General features: G+C 34.1%; 1 protein-coding gene across 1 annotated transcript in view; it reads left to right on the forward strand.

The window, feature by feature from the left end:
* Positions 1–16,109, forward strand: part of LOC148942136 (voltage-dependent T-type calcium channel subunit alpha-1H-like) — a 386,818-nt gene that overhangs the window by 157,870 nt on the left and 212,839 nt on the right. The window contains exons 8-9 of the mRNA XM_089103241.1: positions 5,361–5,514; positions 9,996–10,151. Coding sequence (XP_088959367.1) covers positions 5,361–5,514; positions 9,996–10,151 — 310 coding nt within the window. The remainder of the gene's footprint in view (positions 1–5,360; positions 5,515–9,995; positions 10,152–16,109) is intronic.

A 16,109-nucleotide genomic window follows, 5' to 3' on the forward strand; every position in this document is an offset into this window, starting at 1 on the left:
AAATTGGTTTAAGAGGGATATTAAGAAAAGAACTTCTTCTGAAAAGATATAAAAAAGCCTACTATAACTAAACTAAACTTCAACTCTAACTAAAATTCTGTGCTAAGACTCTAGGCTAAAAGTCTAAACTTCTAACTAAAACTAAACTAAACTATAACTCTAACTAAAACTCTAAGCTAAGACTCTAAGCTAAAACTCTAAACTGTAAACTAAAACTCTTTACTAAAACTAATCTACAACTCTAAACTAAAACTCTTAACTAATACTTTACTAAAACTAAACTACATCTCTAAACTAAAACTCTTAACTAATACTATACTAAACTAAAAGTGCAAGGAAAAACTCTAAGCTAAGACTCTAGGCTAAAATTCTAAACTAAAACGTTTAGCTAAACTAAACTACAAGTCCAAAAACACTAAACTAAAACTAAAATAAAATATAACTAACTAAAACTCTAAGTGCTGAGAGTCTAACTTGAAACTCTAGATTCTGAACTACAACTAAACTAAACTAGAACTCTAACTAAAAGTGTAAGCTAATATCAAACTAAACCTCTAAACTAGGGAAGGGGTTTAAAAAAATAGTATTTTAAAAAATTCAAAGAAAGTGTTTAAAAACAGTGGGGGGAGGGAGAGGGGAGGGGAGGAGGGGAGGGGAGGAAAGGAGGGGATGGGGTGGGAGAGGAAGGGGAGGGATTGGAGGGAGGGAGGGGAGGAGGCTATTTGGGGGCCCGGGGGCTTTTGAGGGCCCGGGGGACCCTTTGCGTTTGGGGTAGGGGACCTTACAACACTGTTCAAATGGAACTTGTTTATTATACTGAACACAGTCGAGAATTGCCCAAATCATCTTCTAAAATATCTCAAGCTGTTTCGCCCAAATAATCCCTTAAAAGTAATTTCTGTGTGTTCATTTGTTTCGACATCCCTGCGCTGTAACATTTGAAATTCTCAGGAAACCATTTCCCGCGTAAAATATATTCAATCTGTCTTGAATTTCTGAAACAATATCTAAGGTGCTCCTACTTACACTATTATGGCTTCGATAGAATATTAATTCCCTAATTTATCACTAAGCCTTAAGACCAGAGAAGCCATATTTAAAAATAGAATATTAATTTATCTGTCACTAAATACTATTTATCTCTCAGACCTAAAGATCAAAGAAGACATATTGTTTCTTAATTCCCCTTCGTTGATCAATAATTCCCCGCCGATTATGCAAATCAATTTCTCAGAAATCTAGTTCCCCTCGATTATGCAAATCAATTTCTCAGAAATTCATTGACCCGTTAGTGGATCAATAATCCATGAATAAATTATATCTTGTCAGCGTTAGCCTCGATTATAGACGGCAGCACGCAGTGTATCTTGGAGTCGATAGGGCCTCCCTACTGTAGTAGCAGTGAAAGCAGTAGTAGTGTTGGTCAGGGTCGTTACTAGCCAAAAATTTTTTTGGGGGGGGGCAAGATATTTTACTGACTGGCTGGTCATTTTTACCGAATATTTTTTGTCAATAATTAGCATAATGTCCGTTTCGAATACAATAAGTAAAGTCACTACACGAGTCGGTAAAACCGCTGCATTTACCAATCGAGATTCAGATTTTGGAATATATCATGTCACTATTTTAATGCTTTTTATTGAACCAAATGGAAAATTGTGGCACCATCTGTAAAATCACGGCAGGAGTCAGTGAAACCGCTACGTTTACCGACCAAGTTCGAAATTTCTGTAGATAACATGCCAGTATTTTTGCGGTTTTTATTGAAACGAACAAAGAATTTTAGCGGCATCAGGAATAATCTTGGCGTGAAGCACCACGATTTTACCAACTTCTCCTTTTTTTCCGAGCGACCGAAAACATTGGAGGTGAGGGGGTGTCCTCTTCCCCCAATTAGTAACGGCCTTGGTGGCGGTAGTTTTAGTAGTAGTATTAGCGCGCAAATATTACCTTTTTAGTCTCCCATCTCCCTAATCTCCCTTATCATTTCCTGAAAGTTCCAATACTCAGTCATTCCTGAGTTACGTCCTTTTGACAGCCCGTACACGCGTAACATGTTGTGATTTAGTTCAACACTTCCCACCACCTTCTCTGAAAGGCTCACCTGAATGTCATTTGTTTTTTTGGAAAGTAACGGTCAAACATGCATACCTTTCTCAATAACATATACTATATGTAGACACTGAACGAAATGCCTAACTTAAAGCCTTTTTTCTGGGGGCTGTGACAGGGTTGTCGTCCCCAAAGGCAGAATTACAGGATCTATCAACTATGCTGAAGAAAATAGACGTCTTAAAATTTTTGATTGGATGTTTGTTTCGGAAAATAATGGTCGTGTGAGGTAGAGGGGCTGGTTACCCTCAACTCACCTTTTACTCTAAAAAAGATCACTATAACTTCCATTTCCCAATCAAATTAGGCCTATCCAATGTTTATACGACCAACCATTCCATAAAATCCTTATATGTCTTCCGGGCATAACTTACAGCCCTTGCCCCCTGATTCTGAGGGGTTATTTCAACCCCAAAGGTATTTCTTTAGGATGTTTAGAATGTTTTGAAAAAATGACTAATTATTTTGAGCAATAGCTCGTGAGAAAATTTAAAACAGAACTTTAGTACAAACACGTATATTCTCTCTTGTGAAATTATTACATTGAAAACAGGCTAGATTCGAAGAGAGACTAACGTGCATATAAAAATTATGTTATTGGTAAATTTAGGTATAAGTGAGAATGAACATCTATCTTCTAATAAAGGGCACGGACCCCAACAACAATCATAAACCATCGTTTTATAAAAATGAAAATCAATATAGAAACGAGTTTTTCAACTGAAAGTAAGGGGCAATATTCAAATTTAGAATGAACGGCAATTATTCCTTACATGAGGGGGGCTTCCCTCTCCTCAATTGTTCGCTCTTTACCCTAAAGTATTTTATTATTTTATAAAAAACTTTTTATTCTAATTAACGACCCTTGTGTTTCAGGAGTCGTTCTTAAAGAATTTGGAAAAAAAAAGTCAAAGTTCAGCATAAAGAGCAAAGGATTGAGAAGGGGGCAGCTCCCTCATATACGGAATAATTTATAATCATTTTAAGTTTTTATGTTGCTCCTTACCTTCAGATGCAAAAACTTGCTTTTTATTTAATTTCTGATAATTTTTCAAAAGATGCGGGGAAATCCATGTAAAATTCCTCCGACGTAAATCCTCCCCAGAAAATTCCTCCCGAACAATCCCTTCCTTGCTGAAATCCCTTGCCAATTGCCTGCCAACAAATCCTCCGGAAAGTTCTGCTTATTTTCATTAATTTTTTTTTTTTTTTAATTCCTGATTTTCAAATGAAACTTTCTCTCCGCATGTAAAATTGAGTAGCTATAGAGAAAGCAAGAATTCTCGATAACTCCCCACATGAAAAATTCACCTGGATAGTGCCACCATCCCCGAAAACTTTCCTCTCTGTGGAAAATTCTCCCCTTGAAAGATCCCCTTGCAGAGAATTTTGCCGGAAAGATTTCGGTATATTTTCCAATGAAAACACTATATGAAAACAGTGAACAAATTGCATAATTTATAGCCCTGTTCCCAGAGGCCATGGGAGGGCCATGTCATCCCCAGAAGCATAATTACTGGAGCTTTCAACTATGCTGAACACAATGCCTATCTCCAAATTTTGATCGTATGTCTCTGGTGAGAATCGGGGCGTAGGAGAGAGCTGGTGGCACTTCAATCTTTTTGGTCACTTACAAAAGACATAAAAAATGTAATGTCCGTTTGAATGAGCCCTCTCTCGATCTTCTAGGACGAATGGTTCAATACGATTACCCCTGGGAACGAAAAACAATAGAACATAAATAAACATGCATTCGTAGTCTTTCTTCTGGCAAAAACAAAAATAAAAAATCTCGCATTTTTTAAATAGGAGCTTGAAACCTCTAAAGTAAGGGTCCCTCATATGATGAATCTGAAGGGGGGATTTTTATTTAGATCCCTTGACTTTTTGGTTGTATTTCCCCCCTTTTCTAAAAGTCAGGTAAATTTTCTCAGGTTCATAGCTTTTGATGAGTAATATGAGACATAGTGAATTTTATATATTTGGAATCAGCATTTAAAGCTAGATCTTTTGATGTGTTATCAAAATTCTTTCTTAGATTTTCGGTTACTATTGGGTCGAGTCACCGCTTACTTGCAGTTCGTTACCGTGAACTTTTTGATTCGCAGCACAATCAACAGTAGCGGGGCCAAATCTCTTGTCTTGGTTCGCGCTATCATTTCGTATACCGTATATAAGGAAACAAACTTCTTTTTATGTATCTTTTTTATCTTCACGACAAAATTATTATGACAACAAGATTTTTTGGTATTGTGTAGGAGAAAACCAAATGAATAGAATGTGTAGTTCTCTTTTTTTTGCAAATTTGGATCTCATATTGCATAGAGAATTTTACGCGAATATATATATATATATATATATATATATATATATATATATATATATATATATATATATATATATATAATTGACTCTGTATATATTACTGAATTGTACAGTGTACAATTTATTTTTTCCAATATTTATAGTAGGCTATTTAAGGCATGAAAGTGATTCAGTGCTTGTGCATGTTTTTTTCAAAATAATTTCTTGTACTAATAGAAATTACATACGGAGTATTTTGTGTTAAACAACATTAGTACCTTAGCCGCTTTAGAACATAGTCCATATGAAGAATGTCTTTTTAGTGATTACGCTTCGCATTAGACATATCATATTACAAGAAAATAACCAATATTAAGTACTCTGCAAACAACCTTTCAGAACTAAAAGTAAAACTATCTTTTTTTCCTTTGTTCTACCCTTGATATCCAAAAGTGAATATATATATATATATATATATATATATATATATATATATATATATATATATATATATATATATATATATATATATATATATATAATAATATAATATAATATATATATATATATATATATATATATATATATATATATATATATATATATATATATATATATATATATATATATATATATATATATATATATATATATATATATATATATATATATAAATGAAAAACATTAAGCCTTACGAGCTCTTATTTCGATGACTAATCCAGAGAAAATGTAATGATGCCTTTTAATTTTAAAGTCAGGGTCTGCTTGAAAAAAAAGGATAAAACTCAAACTACGAATTCATGCAACTTTGTTGAAAAAGCTATTTTAATATAAAAGAGAGATATGTAGAAATAAAATGAGAGAGGGGTTGACAAATCTTTCCTATTAGAGCTTAGCCTAAGTCTAGTTTGCATGCTTAATACCCTCAAGCACATTATTTACAGTGTCTTGGGCATGTATCTTTTTGGCGGAAAATTCTGCATGAGGTTAGATGGAACAAACTGCGGTTGCAAAGCAACAGCTGAGCTGGATCCAACTTGTCACTGCGATAGAAAACACTTTGATTCTTTGCTTTGGGCAACTGTTACGGTATTCCAGGTCTGAATTTTATTATCTATGTCAACATCAGTGCTATAGCTTGTGAACAACTCGAATTTTGTGAAAGAATATCTATTGAGATAATACAATACTTTAACGACAAACCAATAGCATAAGTTATAAAATAAAGCCATGTTCGTGGTTCGTGTCAATAATCTAATCACCGCTTCTGGACAGTGGCGTCAATTGATGGAAACGCAGTTGCGGGCTAATGATATATTTTGCAAAATCAAGGGAGGACGATTTTTTTTCAATGAAAATATAAAATATTTCAAAATCTAGGGTGGGGAAATTTCCCTCCTCCTGCAGCCTTCCTCATGCCCCCTTCCTCCCAATTGACACCCCTGCGTCTGGACGATTTTCATTATCTGATCAATTTATTATTTTGTTAGGCTTGACTATTTTTCTATCTTAGCCTATAAAATTAAGAAAGAATTATAAATCATATTAATGCTTAAAACTTGAAAGGGTGGGACAAACAAACAAAATCTAAAGGTACAGTATATAAATACCCACAGACAAAAGTTATTCAAAAACTATTAGAACCCACAAATCTTTGTAGCGCAATCATATCAATTATTTGATGTTAGGTCTTAGCCTTGAAAACTGTACTTTTATATATTCACCTTATGTTTGGAATATTAGACCTTGCAACAAAAAAAGAGTTACCCTAAAACAATGTTTCATAGCACATTGATTTTAACGTTAGTATTAAAATATAAAAGAATAAGATGCGTAAAAACACCCTACCAACATGTTTCTATTTCTTGAAACCTATAACTTGTATTCTTTTTTCTCTTGGGATTAAAGTAGGGATCATAATTCTTTCAATTGAAATAACAAAACTTGATATTAAATTCTTTCCCTCCGCTAAATTTAATGTAGGAAATGAAGCGTAATATAACATCCATTGCTCCATTTTTGTGAAAAGGTCCCATAATCATTTTGACGTTTTTCTAGCTCATTTCTCTTCTTGTCAGCACCAAGGGAACGCAGAGGGAATATTTACGACTGTCGATAGCCTTTAATACAGTTGCAGCCTCTATCTGAACGCTAAATAGAATAAGACTGCATAACTAAGAGGACTAACCACAAATTTATGTAAAAAAGGGAAAATGATTCGAAGAAACAAATTGAAGACCAGATGAAACTTTTTGACCTCCCTGCTTTAAATGAAAAGATAGGAAAGTGAATCATTACCGTAAAGGAAAAATGCCTACATTATTCAAAGTAAAGTTGGACCCTATCTACTAAGAATTAACTTCATTCAATGTTTTGAAGGGTGGGAAAAGAAGCAGAAATATTCTTAGACTGGAGTGAAATAAGAATCTCCTTTTTTACTCTATAGTGGGGTAGTTTTGCTCTATTTGATTTTGTTTTTGAAATATAAGAGGAAAAAGCAAAACCAGATACTATGTAAAACAACTAGAACATATAGCAAAAGTCAAAACATATACCAAAATATAGAAAATAACGAACTTAAATAATTTGATAAAATTATTTTGAGCTAAAATTGACAATACGATGGATCATCTAAGGAACTCCTCAATAATATTATAGCCATATATTTGGTTCTGAAACCCTTTAAAAAGGTCAATTTAGTTACAATTCAAGTTCATTATGATCACACTTAATTGATTTGTGGCTGCAATTTTTGTTTGGCTGTATTTATAGAATTTGCCAGAAGTTATACCTGTATGGCAGTTGCAACTAAAACTACTGTATTGCACAAGTACTTAAAGAACTTCAAATTTTGAAGGGACTATCCATTTAGAGATCATTGAAGTATGTAGTAAATAAAACTAGAGAAGTCACTTGAACTTTTCAGTAATAGTTCGAGAGACGAAGAAATTCTGAGGGTTTTTGATCAATTAGAAGCTGAAATGAGACTTGCCAGTTTTATGTTTGCAGTCTCGTTTTAACAAAATACGAATGAAATAAAATGTAGGGTATGTCTCAGGAGTCAATTATCACAAATGATAGTTAAGTATTGTTATTGTTTCATCCTTAAAGCGCTGGATACTTTTTTAATATATTTTGATTCTTTTAAGTACATAATGAACTGTGATGCTGACCCCTTTTATATACACGAGCATATAACAATTGAATAGGTGGTCATCCGCAGTTTTAGAACGGAGATAATCGTGAGACGTGGATACTCAAAACGTCACTGGCAAAACAAAATACTCATGTTTTACCTCAATTATCTCTGATTAATTATGGGTATTCATGCTCAGATCGAATTTCCAATCGAAAAAAGGAGACGGTATGGCACTCGTCTCTGAATTGGACAAAAATAAGACGTCTCAATTGGTTATGATATGTCGTGTGACATCCAAATGACATCGCAAAAAATTGGCTTTCATTGCAACTCTCATCCACCTGTAAAAAGCAACGATGTGGGTAAAGGACAAAGTGTCACCTCAAAACAAATGTGGATTCAGAGCCCACTGAAAGTTTCCAGAAGAATGAGTGACTCTGAGACCATCAGTGGATTAAGAACTTAGAACAAGCTACTGGCTGATTCTAATGAATGATGCAAAACTTGTCAGTAAATATTGAACATAACAATAAATTAGGACAAGGATCTGAGAGTAAACAAGTAAATAACAAGGCAATAAGGCTTGACTAGTAATCATAGGTGATAATTTACTTTTATGACGTTCCAAAGCACGTTCATGAATTTCCTCACACTCAAAAATGGGGCTAATATTGACAGAAAACTTGCTATGTGTTTTTCTTTTCTTTTTTTATATATACTACTGGTCCAAAAGATACATGTCAAGTGACGCGAAAATGTGAGGCTAGGCTTGGTTGAAGCTAGACATTCTCAAAATAGTTAAGGCCATTGATTCTTTTTTAAGAATTTATACCTTTAGGATCACTTAAACTTTGCTTAAGCTCACCGGTCAGTTAGAATAGCTACTCCATCTTTTTTTCAATTGTATGGTTATTTTTTTACTTCACTTTCTGCAAAGTAGATACTGCTGCTTTTTATTATCTTTTATGTTCAGAATTTTTATGTCTCTTTTATATTGATTTCAAACCTGGACTGAAGTTCCTGATCTCCCAAACTTCATCCAACGCAATTTATCCTAGGATTTTCCAACGAAAATTGCCAAATGTTTAGAGAATTTAAATAGAACATTTTCCTAGCTCGGAAAATTATAATTCATTCTTGTAGGATTGACCGTTTTTTAGAATCCGTGGAAATACTTGGACTCTTGTATCTGCCTCAAAGATTTCCTGGAGGGGGATTTCAAATTGAATGTATAATCGAATTCTCATTTTGTATAATATTTAAAAAAGATAGCTCATGTGCAAAACGAAAATGTATTTTTTTCTTTTGGTCTATATTTCTGTTCCTTACTAAAATACATTTCATGGATCAGTTTAATAGTAGCTTGTTATTAAATGGTAACTTGCTTACATGGATGACAAAAAACGCTGTGAAAAGTCGGCATGCTTTAAATAAAATTCAAGAATAATAGCCAAAAATCCTGAATTTCAAAGAATCCTTTCTTTATTTGTTGTGATAAAAATTTAAGAGGCAGCAAAAAACACATTGGCAGCTTTTTCGTATGTTGACTCCAGTCATTTTGTGACATAATACGGGATAGAACTAGTTGTACTGTGGCATGAAAAATAGCACCAACTGTAGTTTGAAAAATTTCGAGTCAATTTCACGGCTCAATTTTCTAGGCTATTTCTCTACGACAAATTCTGGACTTTATTTATAACTTAAAAAGCTGTAGGTGGAACAGTTTTTCATTCGACAGCACAGTTTTTACAAATTTAAAGTTTTGACTCGTTGTTGGAAGTTAAAAGCTTTTTAGTTCGCTATTTAGAACTTGGGTGGTTATCTTAAAGATACTTAAGATAATTGCTTTTGTACCAGTATCGTTTATTATTCGGCCAGGTACTGAAAAACCACAACTTTGGATTAGCCGTAGAAAGCCTCAAAGGGTGTTTACAAATGAAAAAGGATACTTTTTCTACATCTTACGACACCAGTATGAATATATGCCCAAGATTTTCATATTACAACTTAGGTGGGCCTGGATATAAGTGTTTTGTGCAATGTTGGCCTTCTTTAGACTGACGTTTCAAAGAACGTCATCTTAAAGCCCTGTTTTCATTTAGAATTTTATGGGAAAGGTTGGAATTAGATCAAGCAACCCAAACTCGAAAAAAAAATGTAAAACGTCAAGTGAAAACATATATTTAAAACATGGGTTTCCCTATATTTTAAACCAAGTTCTGCAAATATTTAATTCATACATACTTCGTATGTACGATTACGAATCTTTTATTTCAGTTTCAATAATTTTATTCGCTTCCAAAAAAACTGGTATTTTTGTTTTACGCAAGCAAATACATCATTGGCTTTTATTTTAAACTGACTATAATATTTTGTTGCGAAAAAACGGGAAAAATTCTTGAGTATATAGTTTTGTTGTTTTGCTTTACTATATTTTCAGATATTGACCCAAGAAGATTGGAACGTTGTATTGTTTAATGGAATGGAGAAGACTACTCATTGGTCTTCCCTCTACTTTATTGCCCTCATGACATTTGGGAATTATGTTCTATTTAACTTGTTAGTGGCTATTCTTGTTGAAGGATTTTCTGCGGAGGTAATTTTCTCTCTCATTTTAGGCAAAACAGCAAACTGAGACTTTAATTAGAATTTTACCAATTTTGTGCTTTATTTTAGTGTCCGAAGAAACATTAATTATAGACTTGCCATTATACTTTGTCTAGCTGAGGTAGGGGAGGTTAGCAAGAATTATCCACCCCTCTTTCTCTAGAAATGGTGTAAAAACCTTTTAATACGTATTTCAGTGGAAGGTCCTGTCTGTATATAGGCTTAGAAGGGGAGAATGCGTTATTTATGATAATTCTTTCCAAGCTATGCTTCCTTTAAAGGAGGAATATACTATTCTTAGCTATGATTAGCGGGCAATTTTGTCCTTATGGGCCCTCTTACCAACTTGATAAAGATGTGGGGTTTTTCCGAGCAGCAAATCGAAATCACTTTTGGTTAACATGTGTTGTTTTCGTACCCTATTTCTGACCGATACTGTTTCTTATTTTAATGTTCGCTAAAAGTTAACATCGTTCGGGAATGGTTAAAATGAATATAATTATATTTAGTTGTCATGGCAATCCGCCAATTTCGCCAAACATTGCCAAATTATATTAAACCTGTAGTAAGGGAAAGGAGTGAAAGAAAAAGCTTTCTTGGTAATTCTCTTGGTAATTCAGGACCTTTTTCAGTCACGCCATGTCTATTTACAATTTCTGTTTTACATGCAAGTTTTATTTTCCATCACAAATAGTCAACCTATGTTTCCTTTGCCTTTTTTTAATTAAGTAGATTAAAACTAACTGATATGGAAAATCTTTTATCTTCTTTATCAAATGCTATGCATCCTTTTCATTACGCTAATTCTTCAAATTTATTTTTCAATTCCAGCACTAAATTATTTTCTTTTTCTCGATATTAGTTTTAACGAAAATTTAAAACTTTACCCATATTTCAATTTGGTAGGGGTAAACGCCTAGAACCGTCCAGAATTATTGGGAGAATAATTGGTTCGAACAACTATAAATAAGTTAAAACAAGTTGAGCCTAGGTTATGGCTTAAATTAATTGTGAAGAGTACGCAAAACTGTATTGTGAAGTGATTGATATTCAATTAAATCTGAAAGTGATTACTAGCTGAATCTTGGTGTTATTTTTATGGTTATAGGCGTTTAATCCCCCTGGAAAATACCCCTTCCGCCGGAAAATAGACCCTGGTGGAAAATCCCCCCCCCCCGTGGAAAATAGCCCCCGGAAAATACCCCCTATGGAAAATATCCCCGCTGGAAAATACCCCCCGTAAAATACCCTCTTCTATATGAAAGGAGTTGCTTCTTCCACAAGCTCTCGCTCTTTACTCTAAAGTTTTGACTTTTTGTCCTAGTTCTTTAAAAAACAATTTCTGAAACACAATGGTCGTTTAATTAGAACAATAAGCTTTGTTCTTAACTTCTATAATACAAACGTTAGTGTAAAGAGCGAGATCTTAAGGAGGAGGCAATCCCTTTCACATACGTAAATATATCTGTTCGTTTTAAGGTTTGAGGTTGGTCCTTACTTTCAGTTGAAAAATTTGTTTTTTTTTATTTATCTACTTACAGATAGTATTTGTAAATGAGAAATATACAGAACGAGCTTTTTGAGTTTTGATGTTGCTCCTTAGTTTCAGTTGGAAAATCCTGCTCTCTCTACATGAAAAATTCCGATAATTGCGTATTATACGCCACTCACTCAAGTTTACGATGTGTAAAACTCGAGAACAAACCGATTTCCGGGGTATCTTCCTCTGGGGTTATTTTCCGCGCGGGGGGGGAGGGGTATTTTCCAGGGGGGAAGGGAGATATTTTCCGTGGGGATATTTTCCCGGGGGTATTTCCGCGGGGGGTGGGTGCATTTTCCGAGGGGGGAAAGGCACAAGTACCAAAATTCCTTCCCCCTAGGGAAAATGAAAAAAAACTCCAATAAAATTCCCAAATTTGGAAAGCCTTGTTTTCCCATGGGAGAAGGTATTTTCCGGGGGGTATTTATCGGGGGTATTTTTCGCGGGGGGGGGGGGGTATTTTCCGGGGTAAACGCCGGCCACCATTCTGGATATCCAGCAAAATTTTGTGAAATTAAAGCGGGAAATTACATTGGCTGGTCAAAGTAGTTGAATAAAAATCATAGCAAAATGAAGAAGGGCATCTTTTGACCAGGAAATTGAATGAGCTAATAATGTTTTGGATTTGAATCGTATGTGGATAGAAAATGTAGATAGAAAGTGTTCATGGTTTAATTATCTTTTTTCTTCCTTTCCTACTTATAAAGAAAAACGGAATTCAGGTAAACTCAGAAGGCATTAGCACGCTTTGAGAAGCAACAATTATAGAAACCTCACAGCAATTAGTTGCTTTGACCTGTACCCCACTAAGAGTATAAAAAGGTGGCATAAAGATATTCATTTGTAAAATTTAAAGCAAATAAATGAATTTCTACAAAACTAAGCAGTTTTATTTCATATGTCAGTGTTAAGTCAAATATTGTGTCTGAATGTCTCAGTCTTGCGGATTCATCATATTTGCAAATGAACCTAAGGAAATAAAATGAAGCAAATTCTGCTGTGCCGGCTAGGATAAAAATCAATCAACGTTTTAACCCATTTTTTTTATGATGCGTGAATAACGATTATTGGAAAGAGGCCCTATTGACCCCTAGTCAATAGCTCCAAACTGATCAGTTTTTTCTCTACTAGACTTTCCTTAAATTTTAAATTTAATTAATTTAAAGAATCCTAAAATAGTTCTTTAGAACACATTGCCTTTCTATTTAAAAATAGGGTAAAATGAAAATAATAAGGAAAGGTTTTAATTGCGTCAAGAATTACGTCAATATATTGGGAGGCTACTCTAGGCTCCAGGTTCTGACCCAGGTTTCTGACATCTATACGCAGGAAAATCTCTTGCGTCGTTTTAATATTGAGTTGTGTCACATCTTTAACTTTCCGCTAAATGAATTTTGAAGCCTCTGCCCTATATTATTTAGTTTTAGTCCTTTTTGAAGTAGTTTTGGTTAAACTAGTCATAGTGGGAGTAGTCGAAGTGGGGGTAGTCGTGGTAGATGCAGTAATGGTAGAAGCTGTTGCGGTAAGAAGTAGTAGCGAATATATGAACAAAATAAAAACAAAATCTAGGCACATACCCCAAAATCAAAAGCTAGGTGGGGGATAGTGCATGACCTTACTAGCTCAAGTAATCATCCAAAAGCTAATCCAGAGACATCAACTCTAAGGGAAACCGAAAAAAAAGAAAAAAAAGCAATCAATTGTTAGGTAGGAACTCTCTACCATTTTTCTCTGACGACGCCAAATGAGTGGCAGCTTCGTGCATACTCTGGGGGCATGCTCCATGTCATGTCAAACGCTATTGGGGCGTTGAAATCAGACAGCAATTGAGGGAACACGAGGAATCTTTGCGTTGGGAATTTGGAAATATGTGTTTTAGCTTTCTAAGGATTCCAAGACTCCTGGAGACCTTGAGACTTGGATGCCTTCTCTTAATTAGGTCAATATGATACTTAATGAAATTTTTTCAGTCTGCAAGAAACCTAGGAATCGAACGTAAGGGTTTTTAAGTCTTCTTAAAGATCCTCTTGATACTTCTCTTTCATATAGGTCAAGAAAAGTATTTGAGACTCTTGAGAAAAGAAAAAAAATATAAATTTACAACATTTAAACAAAGTAATATTTCAAAAAAGAGCTGTCATTTCTGAACAAAGATCAAACCCAGTTCTATTGAATGTTCCAAAATCAAGTCATCATTAAAAGGAATAAATGTATCCAGAAATTAGGAGCTCTTGTCCCAATTAGTGGTAAATGTTGGTTGACAAAGAGGACTCTAAATCGTAGGCTTAAAATTTTAACGCCATTAAAATAATTGGAAAAGAATAGTGACCCAATGACGGACTCCTGCCGAACGCCAAACTCTGTTTCGGAAGGGTTACAAAACAGACGATCAACCGTAATGATTTGATGTAATAATTTGACAAGATAAATATAAAAAAAAGAATATGCAGTCCCTCTTATACCAATATGGGACAGTTTCCAAAGAAGAATCTTGTATATTAATGAGTCGAATGCTTTTCCTACATTGAGAAAAAGAGCTGCAGTTATCAAACTAGAGTCAAGAGCAGAATGAGAGTAATTGAAGAGAGCTGCACATGCATGCTTAGTTGAGTGCTTCGTTCTGCAAACAAACTAAAATCATGAAAAAAAGACTAGCTTTTGACAACTTATTCTATACACTGATAAAGGAAATATAGGACGATAATTTGTTGGATTATTCCATAATCTACTTTTATAAAATACAATACCATGAGAACTCTTGTAAGTGCTTCTGAAGATGCTGTTTTAAAACGAAAACGTTGACAAGTCTCGTGAAGGCAGGGACGGGAAGGATGAACTTGACAATCAAAGTAAGAATACGGTCTGGGCCAGAAGACAAAGAGCCCCTCAGACCATTGACAATTTTAAGTATTTCATCTTTAGTGTCAGGTTCCGAAACCATGAATCTAAGACAAGTAGGTTCAGAATTAGATCTACAATCAAAAGAGAAGAAGATCCTTCTTTACAGAAAACGCTGTAATTTTGTCACTATCAGCAATGGAAATGCATCTTGATCTTTTGGTTCAACCTCCACGATCTCGCTGTTTGAAAGGATCAAAGGAGGAATAGAAGATGGCCTGTCAGCAGAATTTATTACTAATCATGTTTTCTAATTTCTTTACCACTCTTAGAAAATTTTCTATAATAAAATGACTTAGCCTTTTGGCAAAGTAAACTCTTCTATAAGCTTTGAAAATTTGAAGTCGAAATCCTTCAAAGATAGCTTAGAGGACCTATAAGCCTTCCAAAGACTATTGTTCCTCTTCTAGATTTTTTAAGAGTCTACAGTATAGAATGTTGCACCAAGGTCAATGAATAAAATATTAGGAAGCAAAATTACTAGTTACAGGAGTTGGAATGCATGCAGAAGGTGTTATTCATAAGTGGGTATAGCTGAAAGAAAATTCAGATACAAGGATGATCGGTGGCCACTCCAATCAAGGTGCAAATCATCCATAAGAATAATGTAAGAAGAAAGGCGTTCGATTGTTTCCAAAACCTAGTCAAGAATCCGAAAGAAAAGAAGGAACAGACCCACTAGGAGACCGAAAAGGATATATACGACTAACAATTAATATTAATAAAAAATTAATAAGAAAATTAATAAAAATTAAATACGAAATGAAGATGATATAAGTATGTTAGTCGTGATTTTTGCTATTAGAAAAATAATGTTTGTAGTAACACTTTTCTTTTTTTTACTTAGAATTTTTAGAACTTAGAATTTTTGGGTAGGCATAAAGATGAAATTAATAAATTTGTAAAAATTTTTAGTGATGATACGACAGCCCTATGAGGAAAAAGGTACAAAAAGCCTTTTGAAGAGTATTGCTTAGTATTGGAGTATCCATAAAGTCGAAATTAGCAAATTCAACAAATATTTTAAGCGATGATACGACAGCCTGATGAGGAAAATGATGCAATAAAGCCTTTTGAAGAGTATTTTTTAGTATTGGGGTATACATAAAGCCGAAATCAATAAAGTCGTATATATTTTAAGCGATGATACAATAAAGCCCTTTGAAGAGTATTGTTTAGTATTGGGGTATGCATAAAGTCGAAATTAATAAAGTCATATATATTTTAAGCGACGATACAAAAGCCCTATGAGGGACATGATACAATAAACCACTTTTGCATAGAAAAGCACTTTTGTATGGAACAAACTCAGCTAGTAGATTAATTCCGAATATCTTAATTGCTGACTGAGCATCAAAAATATAATAAAAGCACTTTTGACTACAATGAACTGTGAAAGTTGATAAATTCTGTGTTTTGTAGTTGCTGACAGAGTACCAAAAAAGTTAATAAAAGCACTTTTGACTACAACAAACTCAGCTACTTGGTAAATTTCTAGTCTTTTAATTG

Source organism: Artemia sp. Qi Xiang Cuo, chromosome 17, assembly GCF_049724085.1.
Source record: "Artemia sp. Qi Xiang Cuo chromosome 17, ASM4972408v1, whole genome shotgun sequence".
NCBI lineage: Eukaryota > Metazoa > Arthropoda > Branchiopoda > Anostraca > Artemiidae > Artemia > Artemia sp. Qi Xiang Cuo.